The sequence below is a fragment of the Plecotus auritus genome, assembly GCF_963455305.1.
Source record: "Plecotus auritus genome assembly, chromosome: 7".
Taxonomy (NCBI): Eukaryota; Metazoa; Chordata; class Mammalia; order Chiroptera; family Vespertilionidae; genus Plecotus; species Plecotus auritus.
The window spans coordinates 13,168,510-13,185,202 of NC_137774.1; the positions used below are offsets into that span (position 1 = coordinate 13,168,510).

The following is a 16,693-nucleotide window of genomic DNA, read 5'->3' on the forward strand; positions in this document are numbered from 1 at the left end:
ATATTAGCAGTGTGTATACTTTTTATTATGCACATAGAAGCTTTTACTTGGTCAGCCAAAGAAACAACTATTAGAGGCACACTAATTCATCAAATGAAAAGGTAATTTCAAATTAAAAAATATTAAAAGTCAATATTTGGTAATTGGGCAAATGTTGTATGAAATTTAATGTGTTCTTAAAATAAATCCCCAAGAAATATACTAACTGATTTTCAAAGAAAAATTCAGACATAATTTCTAAGGTTATTTTTTTATCCCAATATTAGCATATAAGAAAAACCCAGAAACCCACCTCAGTGTGTCTTTGATGTAATGCATTATATTCCTTCTTCAGTTCTGCTTCTCTTTCTTCAAGTCTGCTAACTGCAATTAAGATACATACACTTAATCAAAACAAAATAGAAGAGATTTACTTACAAATCCCATCCTAAAATCTTGGAATGGGTTATCTATAATCCTTAGCAACTTTAGGGCTCAGTGTTCCATATGAAATTCTTCACAAAGCTAGTAACCTCATTTTATCATCCCTAACAAATAAAACTTTCAGAGGGGGGATAAAAAATTAAACACCAGATTGCTTTTCCTAATATCCTTGTTTATCAGGTCATCCCCCTAAATAGGCTTTTAACGTGATATAAAATTAAGTCTTTCAACAACACTTTACAAATCACCTCAAAGAAGCTTTAACCTGGGATCAGGGCCCAAATCATTGATTTCTAACATTATTCAAGCTCTTTTTCCTACTGAGCCATATGTGAAACAGTCATTGTTTCTAAGCACCTTTTCTCCTTCAGGTCTTACTTTCAGGGACTTATCTTCTTTTCCTTAGCTCCCTCTGCTGATGGAGTTTGTGAGTGGCACTGATTTGTAGTACAGAGTACAACTTTATGATATACATACACATACATACATATATATGTATATATGTACATTTTTTACTAGAAAAACAGTCTTTTAAAAAAGTTTTAGAATGTTGGGACAGGATTTCACAGGAAAGAGTGGCAAGAGAGAGGAGTGATTCTGATAGGAGGTGGAGTTCAAGCAGGACCACAAAGAAACTACAGCACTAAAGACAGATGGTGATGAGAGTACTGGGCACTGTTACCACAGCGACGGGACACGAAATCATGCTGGTGGTAAGACAGAGGGGAGACTGGCCAGCCTGGTGGAGCCCACACTGACTAAGAAGCAGTGGGAGATAGTCTCCTGGGAGAAACAAAACTGGTGCTAGCGGAGCTTGTAAAGATAGATACTCAGCCCTGGCTGGTTTGGCTCAGTAGATAGAACGTCGGCCTGGGGACTGAGGGGTCCCGGGTTTGATTCCAGTCAAGGGCACATGCCCGGGGTTGTGGGCTAGATCCTCAGTAGGGGGCGTGCAGGAGGCAGCCAATCAATGATTATCTCTCATCATTGATGTTTCTAACTCTCTCTCTCTCTCACCCCCTTCCTCTCTGAAAACAATAAAAATGTATTTTTTTAAAAAAGATAAATACTCATTTAAGTCTGTTTGAAGGCCTGATATTAATTGGACATGCTCTCTTGGTGTAAGGGTCGGCCACCTGCAAACAGGTAAGACTAAGCAACAGCCTGTGACTGCATCAGAAGGCTGTAGAATTAACTACTATGAACTGTCACAGCACACATACAAATGTTTTCATATGCCTAATGTTAACACATCAGAGACCAAACAACACATAGCGTGTGCTGTCGCTAAACTCGTGTTGGTGTGTATAGCTTTACTTGCCACCTTTGTTTGAATATTTTGAAAATATGTCATTAATTTGGAAAAGTGTAGCTCTGACTTTTGTTTCTAATGAAGACTCTACGTTGGCTCATTAAATTTACACCTGAGAATAAACACACACTACAGTTCCCATGGTGCACACTTTACTGTGCCAGGCAAGGGCTGAGAACACGTGCTACTCGTCCTGTGGCTGCGAGCAATAAAAAGCAAGCTTGTAATGCAGATGTGTTGTGATAGCACAACATGTACTGAAACCATTATTTTTAGTGCAACTTCTCCGCTTTTTATATAAAAATGGGAAATCCAACAAATTGAGATATTCAGTAACAATTTCAAAATAAACATTTTCTACTACTTGTCAATTAAATTGATCTGAAAGCTTAATCCTAAAATTACTGGGTAAACCTTATCTATTTTTAATTGAGCATATTTAAGATTTTCTTGGTATTATGCAGAAACAAAAAAAACCCTGGAGGCTGAGACTAAAATAAAACCCTCAATTTCAGCCCTGACTGGTTTGGCTCAGTGGATAGAGCGTTGGCCTGCAGACTGAAAGGTCCCGGGTTCGATTCCGGTTAAGGGCATGTACCTTGGTGCAGGCACATCCCCAGGAGGGGTGAGCAGGAGGCAGCTGATCGATGTTTCTCTCTCATTGATGTTTCTAACTCTATCCCTCTCCCTTCCTCTCTGTAAAAAAATCAATAAAATATATATTTTTTTAAAAAAACACCTCAATTTCCAATTTGTGTCCTACAGTAAACCTTCATTATTCTTGTCAGTTAACTTCATATCAATTCATAAAATAAGTTTATGTCATCACTAACAGCTAACATTAGTACTCATTACATTATGTACCATGCACTGTTCTATGTATATTATATAAACTAACTTATTTGAGCCTGACATTAACCTTATGATGGAAGTACTATTACATTCATTTTAGAAATGAGGTAACTGAAGCAAATAGGAGTTAAGTAACTTGCCTAAAGTCACACAGCTAATAAGTGGCAAAACTAGGATTCCTAATGGAGGAGTCTGGGTCCAGACTCTGTTTTTATTTACCAGGCTATAATACTGCCTCTCAAAAAATACTCTTTTTAATCTTTTTTATATACTGGAGTATACCTTAAATTTTTACCTGTGAAACAAACCAACACGTGTATAGAGTACTTATGGAAAGAACCAGTTACTAGTACTTCAACTCAAAGGTATCAAAATGCCAAGTAAAATATGGACCCAACTTTATTCATAATGGAAATGCATTTTAAAACCAAATGCAACACCATTACATACCCGTCAGAATAGTTCAAATGAGCCCTAACTGGTTTGGCTCAGTGGATGGAGCGTCGGCCTGCGGACTGAAGGGTCCCAGGTTTGATTCTGGTCAAGGGCATGTACCTTGGTTGCAGGCACATCCCCAGTAGGGGAAGTTCAGGAGGCAGCTGATCGATGTTTCTCTCTCATTGATGTTTCTAACTCTCCCTTCCTCTCTATAAAAAAATCAACATATACATATGTATGTGTATGTATGTGTGTGTGTGTGTGTGTATGTGTATATATATGTATATATATATATATATATATATATATATATATATATATATATATATAAAAGAATAGTTCAAATGAAAAACACAATACATCAGATAAGGGTGTGGGGCAATTGGAACGTGAATATATTGCTGGTGGGAGCATAAATTGGTACACCCAATTTGAAAACTGGCAAGATTTCAAAAAGTTAAATATGTGCTAACCCTCTGACAAAACAAGTTCATTGCTAAGAAGTGCATACATGTGTCCACCAAAGGACATTTAAAACAATGCTCAAAGTAGTACTATTTGTAATAATCCAAACCTGGATTATTCAATAGCAGAATGGATAAATATTCAAGTACTAGAATACTACACAACAAAGATGAACAAATTATTGCTATACACAACATCATGAACTAATCTCACAAACAGGATATTAAGGGAAAGAAACAAGCAAAAAAATGCAAATCTCAAACTAATGTGTTAGAAGTCAGGATATTTGGGGAGGAGTCAGTGACCTGGATTTACTGTGTGCACAATCCCACTCGACCCCAGTCCAAACACAATGTGTTCCCATTCACACATTCCTTGGCTTGAATACTCATTATTCTTTATGTCCTCCGGCAACTGCTATAAGTTTAACATATAGCACAGGATTTAATCAGACTACTTAAAACTATTACAAACAAGGTGTACTGATTCATCACTAAAATTTATAGGGAAATGGGGAAAAATGTTACTAGAGATTTAAAATAAAAAAAAGATAGGCATCCTGGGAGGATAAATTGATACTCGTTTGAAGGTCATGTTGGTGATATCTGTTAAAGTAAGCAATGTATATATCCTTTGACGCAATACTACCATTCTTGTTTATCCTACAGAAACACACCAATGCCCAAAGATATGAAAGTGGATGTTCTTATATAATAACTCCCAAATTGGAACTAGCCCTAAATTTGTCAATAGTTGGTTGGTGAAGTGAATTATGATAGTCATACAATGGATCACAATGCAGTGACTTTGCTACTTCCAAGTTGTATTACCTCAGGTATATTAACCTCTCTGGGCCTCCGTTTACTTATTTATGACTGACAAATAATGGCAGCATATCAGAGATGGTATTAGGATTAAGTGAGTTATCACTTGTGAAGAGTATAAAAAAGTGCCTGAACACACGTTTTTCGAATATAACCACAAAAGGTAATGTTAAAAGGAATGCATTATATCGATATGTACTGGCATGGGATGGTGCCTAGAACTGAATGGAAGGGTGCGAAATATTGCTGTATCTGAAAATAGAAAATACAAAACCATTTACAATGATGCCACTAACATGTCAACAAAGCCAAAACTGAACTGATCGTCTCTCCCAAACCTGCTCTTTCCCATAATCTTCTTACTCAGGCGAAAATCCTCAGCTACCCTTTAGCTCTTCTCTTTCCCCCACATAACATATCCAGTCTATCAGCAAACTGTCTGTTTTACCTTCAAAATAAACCTAAAATCTGACCACTTTTTACAACCCCCATCACATCCATCTCTTGCCTGAATTATTACAATTATCTCCTGACCAGTGTCTCTGCTCTAGCCTTTGCTCCTTTATATTCTCAAAATAGTAACCTGGGTAAAGTCAGATAGTGATTGCACAAAACCTTGTCACATTAAAAAAAATCCTTACAATGATATGTATAGAGATAGATAGGTAGGTAGGTAAGTAGGTAGATAGATAGATAGATAGATAGATAGATAGATAGATAGACAGATCGATCTACAGGCACCACTCCTGGGCCTGGCCCAGTAAAACCATCCACACATAATCCTCCACTTCCTTTCCCCTTTCTCCTTTCTCCTTTCCTCCAACTTTGCAGCTGTAAGTTGAAAAGAACCTGTGTCTCCAAAGGAGCTACTCATCTATGGGAAACATCCATTCTAAACGTCTGAACAAAAAATAGCCTATAACATTTGAGTCATTATATATGTTTTTTGTAGTTTAGTTTGTGTCTGTTATTCTAGATGATTTTCTGACGATTATTTTTCTCTCCAATCTAACACATCCAGCAAGTACCTTGTCAAAAAACTGTCTATGTTGTGACATATTTCATGTTTTCTTTATCTGTACTGTGGTTCTAAACACTAGTATTCAATCTTTTAAACTACGAGTTAACCACCAAGATCAACTGTGATCTTATAAGTATTTCTGACAATACTTACATTACTCAGCACAACGACGTTGTCAAAGGACTCCATTTTCTCAAGGCCTAACTCACATGAGATGTTATAGTGTTATAACACTATGAGAAGTACCTTTAAATGCTGGGAAGACCCGTCTCTTCAAAGTCCTGAATGCCACTAAGTAAACGGAAAAGCGAAGGAAAGAAGGAGGAAAAAGAGGGAAAGACATCCCATCTGAGCAAGAATGGTACACATCCCTAAAAACCTCAAGTACTATAAAATTCACCTATTCCTACACTGTTGCATTACATCTGAAGTGCAGTAGAAGACAGTTTCTTAATAGTTCCCATGTGAACCCAAACCTCAAATTGATCTCAGGACAAATCCAAAAAAACCTTTATCATTTTACTCATCAAAATAGCCACAACATGGGATTAACTGGAAATAAACAAAATTCTCTTCATCCTTCCTATCCCAAAACAACAGATAACTAATCGACCATATTTTTAAACGGCAAATATTCTGTGGAGAAAATGTTTTAAAAATCAAGGAATCTTAAAAAGGGGGGAGGGACTAAGAAAAAATAAGAATCCAAAGACTAATAAAAATGTCCCCCTATAATAGCTAATGGAGATACTTCAGCCTCATTTTAAATGCTCTTTCTCTCTATCCCTCTTTCCAAAGAGCAAGAGGATATGATTAAGGCAGGAAGAGCTACCTGCTCTACCTGCTCAAAATCAGAGCTTACCTCCTTAGAATGATGGCCTTTGCCAAGTTTGGAACACCTTCCATCTCTGATGTCTTCTGCCCCATCAGACTGCTGATAGGCCTACGGGGGGAAGAAAGAGAAACAGACCTGCTAGATCGCCATATCCAACTCATTATTTGCCTTCTCAAAAGGAATCTTCAGTTCTTACTAGTCATGGAAGGCAGATAATCCAACTGTTACTTGGCCTCAGGAGACTGACATTAGTCTTTCAGAAGCTTTTCCTTGAAGAATTTAGCATCAAAAGTCTCAACAGGTAAGCAAGAATCAAGTGCTGACTTACAAGCAAACATCTCAGACAACCACATCAAAACAGTAATAAAACCCTCTCCTCTGCCAACTAAGTCCTTCACGGTATCTCTAAACTTCAAGAGATTTTCACACAGATATTATGTTATTAACCAATGGCACAATGTGAAATTCTACAGTATCCTCATGAATCAAAAGAGAGTAGGAAAACTTCAAAGAATCTCAGTGGTAGGGGTTTCTAGCAATCTGATCTAGTCACTGTCTTGAAGATGCTACCTTGCCATACATGACAAAAAGGTGACTTCCCTCCTCCCAAGTCTCTGTGTAAGGCGAATCCCTCAGCACAGATTCCTCTGTATCACTTCCATGGTCAAGAAATACATCCTTATGATCAACCAAAACCAACCATTTTCTCTAACTTAATCTGCCAAGATTACAGAAAAACAAGTTGGTATCTTCCTTATCTATTCCTTTACATGTTTGAAGGGGTAGTCAAATCATACTTATTCTATTCTCTAAGTTAAATCAGCATAAATTCTTTAACCCTTACTTATAAAGTCACTTTCTATGAAATATTTAGTTCTAGATATTATAAATTACAACCTTAAGGTTCTCGATAGCACAAGACTACAGAAAAGAGTCTAAATACAGATTATAAATCATAAAGCACATCTGAAGACCACATGGAATATTACCTAATGAAATAGTAATAAAATGTTAGGGTTTGTATAAATTATCTTGTGCCTAATTTTTTGCTTTTCCTCGCATATATAGGCTCTAAAAAAAAAACAAACACTTAAATGAAGTGCTTTAAATATACAGATATTCTTTATAGTATATTGCAAAGAACTAGCTTAAAGTTAAATAGACTAAAAAGTAACTTTCTATATAATGAATTTTATTTTTATCATTTTTTAAATCAGAAGATATAAACTCCTAAAGCTGCCTTTCAATGAGAATATAAGCAGTTATCTACTTTAATCATCCAAAAATAATACAGATTGCCTATAAGCAATATAAAACTTAAATTCTCGCCCTGGCTGGTTTTGCTCAGTGGGTAGGGCGTCCACCTGTGGACTGAAGGGTCCCGGATTCGATTCCGGTTAAGGGCACATGCCTGAGTTGCAGGCTCGATCCCCAGTGGGGGGCGTGCAGGAGGCAGCCAATCGATGATTCTCTCTCATCATTGATGTTTCTTTCTCTCTCCCTCTCTGAAATCAATAAAAATAAAAAATATATATTAAAAAAATACTTAAAATTCTCAAATTCTGAGAATATTAACATGAATTGTCAACTGCAAAGAATAGTAAAGAGGCTGATAAAGCCTTTTACTGGTCTGGAGGTTTTGGGTGTGTTGTTTTTTTTAAGTGGTTTGAAAATTAGTGACAGCCCTGACCGGTTTGGCTCAGTGGATAGAGCGTCGGCCTGCGGACTGAAAGGTCCCAGGTTCGATTCCGGTCAAGGGCATGTACCTGGGTTGCAGGAACTTCCCCAGTAGGAGGTGTGCAGGAGGCAGCTGATGGATGTTTCTCTCTCATCAATGTTTCTAACTCTCTATCCCTCTCCCTTCCTCTCTGTGGACAATCTATAAAATATATTAAAAAAAAGAAAATCAGTGACAGAAATATTTAGGCCCTTTCAACTATTAACTTTGATAGAAAGTATACCTAAAAATGGATTTTCTTCTGTGTTGTGAAAGATCTCAGTGTATCAGTCACATCATTAACAGACAGAACTTGCTTGTAAATAATCCCCAAATGTACAGTCTATTTTAAGCCATTTATTCCTTTAAAATAAAAAATATGTTGATTATATGACTTCCCCATACTTTCCATCTAGTAGTGTTTAAGTTCTTATAACCAAGAAATAATAAGTGTCTCTCTTACACTAATAAGTGTTTCAAGGTAAAGGCTTAAAGTTATCTTATTAGACTAAGGTCTAACACCAAATTTAAAAAGCAAATGGATGTCGCATGGGAAATGTAAAGGGTAGAAAGATCAGAATACAAGGCTCTACCCCAAATGTCTTCAGCTGTCAAAAACATTTTTCCATTTAATTTTTTTAAATGGGATTTTTTATTCAAAGGAAGGACAGAATCAGAGAAGAATCTATAAATAGCTCAAAATCACTGCCATCTAACTGTTGTCATCTCCCACAATTCAAGGGAAAAGACATCTAAGAGAAACTCAAGAAGCTTGAGGGAAAAATATTTTTCCCAAAAGAATCAATAATAAGTGGTTTTATATCAGCCCTGGGTGCTAATGTTATAAATAATCATTCAAATTCATGTTACAATAAAGAAATAAAATATGCTACTAAATCTTACTTCTCCACTTCTGTTCACGTTAAAAATGACCATACACTATTAAATACTAAGAACCACTAAACTATTCCATAATTCCTTGACCTACTTCCTTAAATATATTCTAAGAAAATTATTGAGAGAGGGAAATCTATGTGTGAAAAATATGATTTAATACACTGGAAAAATGTCCAACCACCAATAGAAGTTTTTTGTATGTTTGTAATTTACCAATATTTATTTTTACTCTGACTCATTCCTTCAATCCACAAAGAATTTGAGATAGCTTACAAGAACAAATATTAATTCATCATCTATATATATAAAAGCCTAAGCAACCATTCAACCAGTCGCTATGATGCGCACTGACCACCAGGGGGCATACGCTCAATGCAGGAACTGCCCCCTGGTGGTCAGTGTGCTCCCCCAGTGGGAGCGCCACTCAGCTGACCGACGGGCACCAGATGCAGGGCTCACGGCTGACCGCCGCAGCCTGGAGACCGCAATGGAGAGGCAGTGAGCCTACTGAATGGCAGCAGAAGTGGCAGCAGGTGCAGTGGGGCTGGGACGAGCAGAAGCAGCAGGCAGGAGTGGCAGGCAGCATTGGACTGCCGGTTTCTGCCCAATCCCCACAGGCCACACAGAGGGACCTCACTGGTGCACAAATCTGTGCACTGGGCCTCTAGTATATATATAAAATGTGGATCAAGGAAAAAACAATTAAATACACTAATTGGGTAAGATCCAAACCAGTCATTATGGTTGCACTTCTAAGTTTGTTCTGAGTTTATGAGTAGCCAAGAACAAAACAAAACAAAGTGGCCATTAAATAATTCTCATTCGAGGAAAGAAGACATAGTCCCTCAGAGAAAACAGAATTGTTAATAGATGGCACAGCTTCTGAATGATAGGTATAAGCAGACATTTAAAAAAATTAATTATTGACTACGTAGTCATTAATACTGTAATAACTATAAATGGTGTCAAATGGGCACTAGACTTATTGGTGCGATCACTTCTTAAGTTATATAAATGTCTACTATGTTAAACACCTATAACTAATATAATATTGTATGTCAACTGTAATAGAAAAGTAAATTTAAAAAATAATAGTAATAAAGATTATACAACAAAGAAAATAGGATAATGTTAAGATACAAAATTATATGTACACTCACTCTAACTGCAATGATATAAAAGCATGGTACATTTGGAAAAAAGATTAGAAGGTCATAAACATTCTCCCCGACCTCCCACCAAAAAAACCCACAAAAACTATAACTCTTTGACTGCAATGATCATATCATATTCTTCCATACCACAACCATACCTAGGCTGAATGTCAGGCATACTGTAGTAGTTTAATATTTTTAACTGTATCAAAATGTCTATATTTATATATTTACTTGATTCATTTAAGAAATTTGGCTTATAAGACAGAAATACTCAATATACAACAGAACTAATGAACATAAAGCAGTTTCTGATGAAGAACTCATTACTGCCACACTATGAATGGCAAGGCTGAATGCAGACTCCTTATAGAGTTGAAAAGCACCAACAGGTCTTTCTCAATCCACAACTTCCTTTTTCTATTCCATATATAGTTCAGATTCTTCCTCAAGGCTCACAAGATAGTAACTACCAAGAAATGTTATTGCTACTCCCAGATAAGAAATAATACACAGCACTTTTTGGAAAAAACAAAAGTATTTCTTATGTAGTTCAAATTTTGAAAAGATAGCAACCAGAAATCTCCAAAATCAAATGTGACCACAAAAACTTTATGGACTCAACTTCTCAACACTGTGAAATCATGACAACCTGATATGACAGATTCCATATTATCAAAGGCTATAAAGTGTGTCCTTTAATTCAGTTCCTATTTCTTGACATTTTCTTGCTTCTCAAATAGCAAGTAACTACAACCAAAATTTCCCCTTTTAACATAGGAAGTGGTCTTCAGAGCAGAACTTGGACTTTTATTGTGGCTATTTTCTAAAAGGGATATGTGCCCTAACACACATAAGCCAGAATTGACAGTTTTTAAAATTCAAGACTCTACTAGAGGCCCGGTACACAGATTCATGCACCAGTGGGGTCTCTCGGCCTGGCCTGTGGGGATCGGGCGAAACCGGCTCTCTGACATCCCCCGAGGGGTCCCAGATTGCGAGAGGGTGGACCCCAGCAGCAAGCTAACCTACTGGCTGGAGCATCTGCCCCCTGGTGGTCAATGCGCATCATAGCGGCTAGTCGAATGGTCGAACGGTTGGACACTTAACATGGAAAATGGATAAGATACCATTATATGGTACTAAAAATACGGCACTAATCAGAAAATCTATCCCTCCTTTACTACAGGTATCATCATCAGTTATTTCTGTGGCCTTAAATAAGTGCTTATTTATTTTTATTTATTTCTTTTTTAAAGAATAGTTTTTATTGATTTTTAACCGAGAGGGAGGGGGAGGAGGAGGGAGAAACCATGTTGTGAGAGTGCATTATGGATCAGCTGCCTCCTGCATGCCCCCTACAGAGGATCGAGCTCAAAACCTGGACACATGCCCTTGACCAGAATTGAACCGACAACCTTCGAGTGCATGGGACAAAGCCCAACCAACTGAGCCACACAGGCCAGGGCTTATTTAATTAGGGAGGTAATCAACCAAAGACCTTGCATGCATATATGCATAACCCATGGACACAGACAATAAATAGGGTTGTGAAGGCCTGGGGGGCGGGGGATGCAGGCTGGAGGAGGTCAATGGGAGGGAAATAGGGTCATGTATAATACTTTCAACAATGAAGAATTTTTTTAAAAAAAGAATATCAAAAAATAAAAAATAAAACCACGTTAGGCACACTAAAAAATACATTTAGCCTTTGCCGGTTTGGCTCAGTGGATAGAGTGTTGGCCTTCAGACCAAAAAGTCTTGGGTTCGATTCTGGTCAAGGGTACGTACCTTGGTTGCAGGCTCCAACCTGGCCCTACCAAATCAGGATGTGTGCAGACTGTAAGGTATCAAAGGAGAAGGGAATAAATCCTAAAGCAGTCATAAAAGAAGGCTCCTTATAGCTTCAGCTCATGAACCAAAAGATTTAGTGTTGTCAGTTTGGGGCAGCTGAATGGTCTGTTTTTATTAACCACAGTTGTAAGTTCTTTAACTGTTATTTAGACACCAAGATTTACTTCAAAATGAGATATCAGATTCCCAGGGGGATATATTAACAACAAAAATGTTTTCAGAAAAATTTTAGTTCGAGACCATATCCAATACTTGATGAAGAATTTCCCCACCCCTTCCCTAGAAAACTATCAATTAATTTTAAAAGATACCTTATTTTTTAAAATTATTTTGAATTAAAATAGAAAACAGAAATCTGTACTTTTGAGAGAGAAATGAGAGACTGGATACCACAGAACATGACAGTTCCAAAAAAGGTAGATATGATTCACTGCAATGGGTAACAAATCTTAATTGAGACTACTACATTTTGTTTACATTTACTAAAAAGGAACAGGAAGTAGGTTTTTAAATGTTTAGTAATAAAAAAGATAAAGTATAGCCCTAACCGGTTTGGCTCAGTGGATAGAGCGTCAGCCTGCGGACTGAAAGGTCCCAGGTTCGATTCCGGTCAAGGGCATGTAACTTGGTTGCGGGCACATCCCCAGTGGGAGGTGTGCAGGAGGCAGCTGGTCGATGTTTCTCTCTCATCGATGTTTCTAACTCTCTATCTCTCTCCCTTCCTCTCTGTAAAAAATCAATAAAATATATTAAAAAAAAAAAAAAAAAAGATAAAGTATATGCGAAAAAAATTACTAGCCCATTCCATTTGGTTACTTTTGTGAAAAAAAGCAGCAATTCCTTTGAATAGAAGAGAGATTTTAACATACTTTCATTAAAATCAGAATTTCAAATGCAAAGTAATTCTTCCTTTAGTAACTCCCTAATCATAGAATCTAATTAATTAAAGTATAAAAGAATTCTAGACTAGGGGTGCCTTTCTTTCTAATTAAACAGTTCCTAATCCAAAACTTGGTAATCTTCAGAAACCAAGAGGAAAATGTAATAGGTCAAATAATTAGAGGTTGGTTCTGTCAACTAATAGTGTTTGGTTCTAAAATACTACATAATACCTGCTATGAAAATACAATCAAGGTAGGATTAAAATATCTCCAATAGCTAATTTTTTTTCTTCTTTGAATAGAAAATGCTCAATTCTTAAAATATACCAAAAGCTTATAATTGCCACTAGATGAGTGGTACTCACAGTAATGTGACTCCAGGAGTGTATTAGTTAGTGTGTGCACTGTGCAGTCCATCATACAGCTCTCTACCACCTCAAATTTCTATAGTAAAATCATAGAAGTCATTCGACGTATTCAGTGTTAACAAAGGAAGGGTACAGCAGTCTAGGTATCTATAAGCCTAAAAATACAAAGACATGACACATGGCTTATTCTCTATCACTCTAGTTGGCTTCTGTTTCCAAATATCCTTTGGCTCCCTTCTATGACATCTGCTTGACAGCCATGTGAGTTCTCCTTGAATTCTACAATGCCTGAACTCCAGATTCCCAGAGATTCTCAGATTACCTATTTTCTTCCAGAGTCCTAGAGGGAGCCGTCAGTTATCACACAGTTATCCAAGCCTGGTAGTAAAGATTACAATTCCTGAATGCCAGTCCCTTAACAGCAGGTGTCACTATGCATCTTTAATGGTGATGTGGGAACGGTAACTGCTGGCCATCTCTTGTTGAGAAGGAAAACTGGAGAGCACTCTGCCTGCCTGAATCAAACCTGAAAACAGGCCATGAAGCCTCTCCCCATTTCTTCCTAATTCTGTCTCAATTAGGACCACTTTGATTAGCCAAAAAGGGGAAATCATCCTTGGGATTTGAAACAGTAATTATTTAAAAATCAAGAATAATATATAGCCCTAGCTAGTTTGGCTCCGTGGATACAGCATCGACCTGCAAACTGAACCAGGGTTCAATTCCGGTCAAGGGCACATGCCCAGGCTGTAGTCTCGATCCCCAGTAGGGCACATGCAGGAGGCAGCTGATCAATGATTCTCTCTAATCATTGATGTTTCTATCTCTCTTTCCCTCTACCTTCCTCTCTGAAAGTCAATAAAAATATAGTTTAAAAAATAATAAAAAATAAAATTACATTAAAAATAAAATGATTGTGAGAAATGACAATCTGTTCCTCTAAATGCCCTGTTTTCCACTACAAAGGAACAAAAAAAAGAATTCAGTAATTTTTTTATACATACTTCAAAGCCAGAGTTTCTCTTACATTTTTAAATCCCAAAACAATACAGAAAACAGTGAAACTTTGTGTAGATATGATCATTAGAAGATCCACATGCACACACCACAGAATCCTGGTTAGTGGATCTAGCATAATATTAACTACAACAAAGGCTGAGAGCTAAATTGAAGAAGAGAGTCATATAGGTATTTTTAATTTAGTCATTTCTGCAGATATGGGTGCCACATGAAAATGTGAACAAAAGAGAACTAAAACCTAGCTCCCAGGTCTCACTCTTGAGTCTGGGATAACAATCTCAAGCATGTACTTGGAACCTTAATCAAATGTCAGGATGAATCATTGCTCTATTACAACCCACTTATGAAGAGAGGTATTTTTACTTACTCTGGTCAGCATAGTTTTTTGCTTTGAGTTCAAGTTGTCTTGTTTGAGATTCTAAAGATTCCACTCGGGTCTGTAAATCCTTTTTTTCCTGTTCTTGAGAGTCTTCAAATTCAATGAATTTCTAATAAAAAAAATATTTTCATTAGAGAAATGAAAAATTTTTAACATTATCAACTCCTGTGTTTCTTGATATTCAAGTAGCACAGTTAGGCATTAACTACTCAAAAAGATACCAGAATCATGAACTTAGGTTGATTTTTTTTAGATTATCTAGAAAAAAAAAAGTTTTAAAACCTCCAAATATAGAAAAGCTGACAAAATAATCTGTTTATGCGTGTTTTCACATCATATAATAGACATTCAAAAGGAAATACATATATCCTACCCCCCACATATATAAATGGCTTTACTAGTATATTTGCATATTCATCTCAATTCAAGATACAATTTTTACATAATTTTGCACATAACATGTACAACAAGTAGAGAACCAAAGGATGATGAAATAGCAATAAATATATGTTAAATGCTAATTTGATTAATGGACAGTCTTCTAGATTCCTGAACCATGGAATTTACATTTTTTAAATAGAGAAAGAGGGAGAGGCAGTTTGTTTTTTGTTTTTTGTTTTTATGTCAGGTGTGGATTTTTTTGTTTTGTTTTATTTTTATTGATTTCAGAGAAGGGAGAGGGAGAGAGAGATAGAAACATCAATGATAATCGAGAATTGTTGATTGGCTGCCTCCTGCACCCCCCACACTGGGCATGTGCCCTGACTGGAATCGAACTGTGAACGCTCAACCACTGAGCCAAGCCAGCTGGGTAAGAGGGAGTTTTTTATTGACTTTAGAGAAAGACGAAGGGAGAGGCAGTGGCAGAGAGTAACACTGATTGGCTGCCTCCTACACGCCCCCCACTGTGGATGGAGCTGGCAACTCCCCCAGGGAATTGAACTGGAGACCTCTTGGAGCATGGGACAATGTTCAACCAACTGAGCCACACTGGCTAGGGCTAAACCATGGAATTTAAATTCCTAAGAAAAAGAGCATGTTCTAGAATTATCTCTACCAAATTTAATTTACTAAAACTGTTCTCATCAAGGAGATTATCATTGAATATAAGAATCAAATATCAATCCTCAACTTAAAACCAGCATCATTTGACAGCTCATCACTGATTACTCTTTAAAATACTTTTTTTAAATTTGACTTCCAGGACTTTCCCTTCTTCTCCTCTACTTTACTGGCTGTCATTCTTGATTTTCTTTGTTGGTTCTTCCTCTTCTCCCCAACTTCTTGACATTGGCAAGCTCAGTCTTGACCAACTTTTTCTTTGCTGTTTACTCTTTGTAGTCAGCTTTGACTTTTCTCTTTCTCTAATACCTTATATCCAATCCATCAGCAAATCTACCTTTAGATCAACCACCGTTTCTCTCACTCCCTCTCCTTTCCTTTCTCTTTAAAGTACACCAGATGGCCCAGCTGGCGTTGCTCAGTGGCTAAGTGTCCACCTATGAACCAGGAGGTCATGGTTCAATTCCCAGTCAGGGCATATGCTCGGGTTGCAGATGTGATTCTCAGCAAGGGGTGCATAGGAAGCAGCCAATCAATGATTCTCTCTCATCATTGATGTTTCTCTCTCTCTCCCCCCCCCAATCCCTCCCTCTTTGAAATAAATAAAAGAAAAAAGGTTATCTGAACAGAAAAGCAGCAACTATATGCTACTAATAAAGTAAGTTATTTCAACATTTTTACCTGGGAAAAGAAGCAAAGATAGAGTATTAATAAGAAACTTAATTATTTTTGGCATGCTTTGAAAAGAATGCTCCCTTAACTAACTAAACTGCTTCATCTGGGTAACTAGAAATTCTTATTTTAGGTTTCTTTTGTGCTATTAATAAAATGTTGTTTTAAAGAACATAGAGATGTTTATGAGTAACACTTAAAATGCTGTGCTACTAAACTCGTGATAAAAAAAACTTTACCACTAATAGGGTTAGGGAGTGGGGGTGGGAGAAATGGGTAAATGTGGTCAAAGGGTACAAATTTCCAGTTAGAATATGAGTAGGTCTGGGGATGTAATGTATAGCAGCACCAAGACTATAATTAACAATACTACTATATTGTATATGTTAAAGTTGCTAAGAAAGTAGACATAAAAGATCTCACCACACACAAAAATTTGTAACTATGGGAAGTGATGAATGTGTTAACTAACCTTATTGTGGTAATCATTTTACTATATATGTAATCAAATTATTACAT

General features: G+C 36.8%; 1 protein-coding gene across 13 annotated transcripts in view; it reads right to left on the reverse strand.

The window, feature by feature from the left end:
• Positions 1-16,693, reverse strand: part of SPAG9 (sperm associated antigen 9) — a 110,497-nt gene that overhangs the window by 70,791 nt on the left and 23,013 nt on the right. For 12 of the 13 annotated variants that reach the window (XM_080677545.1, XM_080677557.1, XM_080677556.1 and 9 more), the window contains exons 2-3: positions 14,429-14,549; positions 293-363 (exon numbers count right to left, since the gene is read on the reverse strand). In XM_080677545.1, the coding sequence (XP_080533671.1) occupies positions 293-363; positions 14,429-14,549 (192 nt within the window). Of the gene's footprint in view, positions 1-292; positions 364-6,197; positions 6,279-14,428; positions 14,550-16,693 lie in introns of those variants that run through there. The other variant, XM_080677552.1, reaches the window with a different exon arrangement.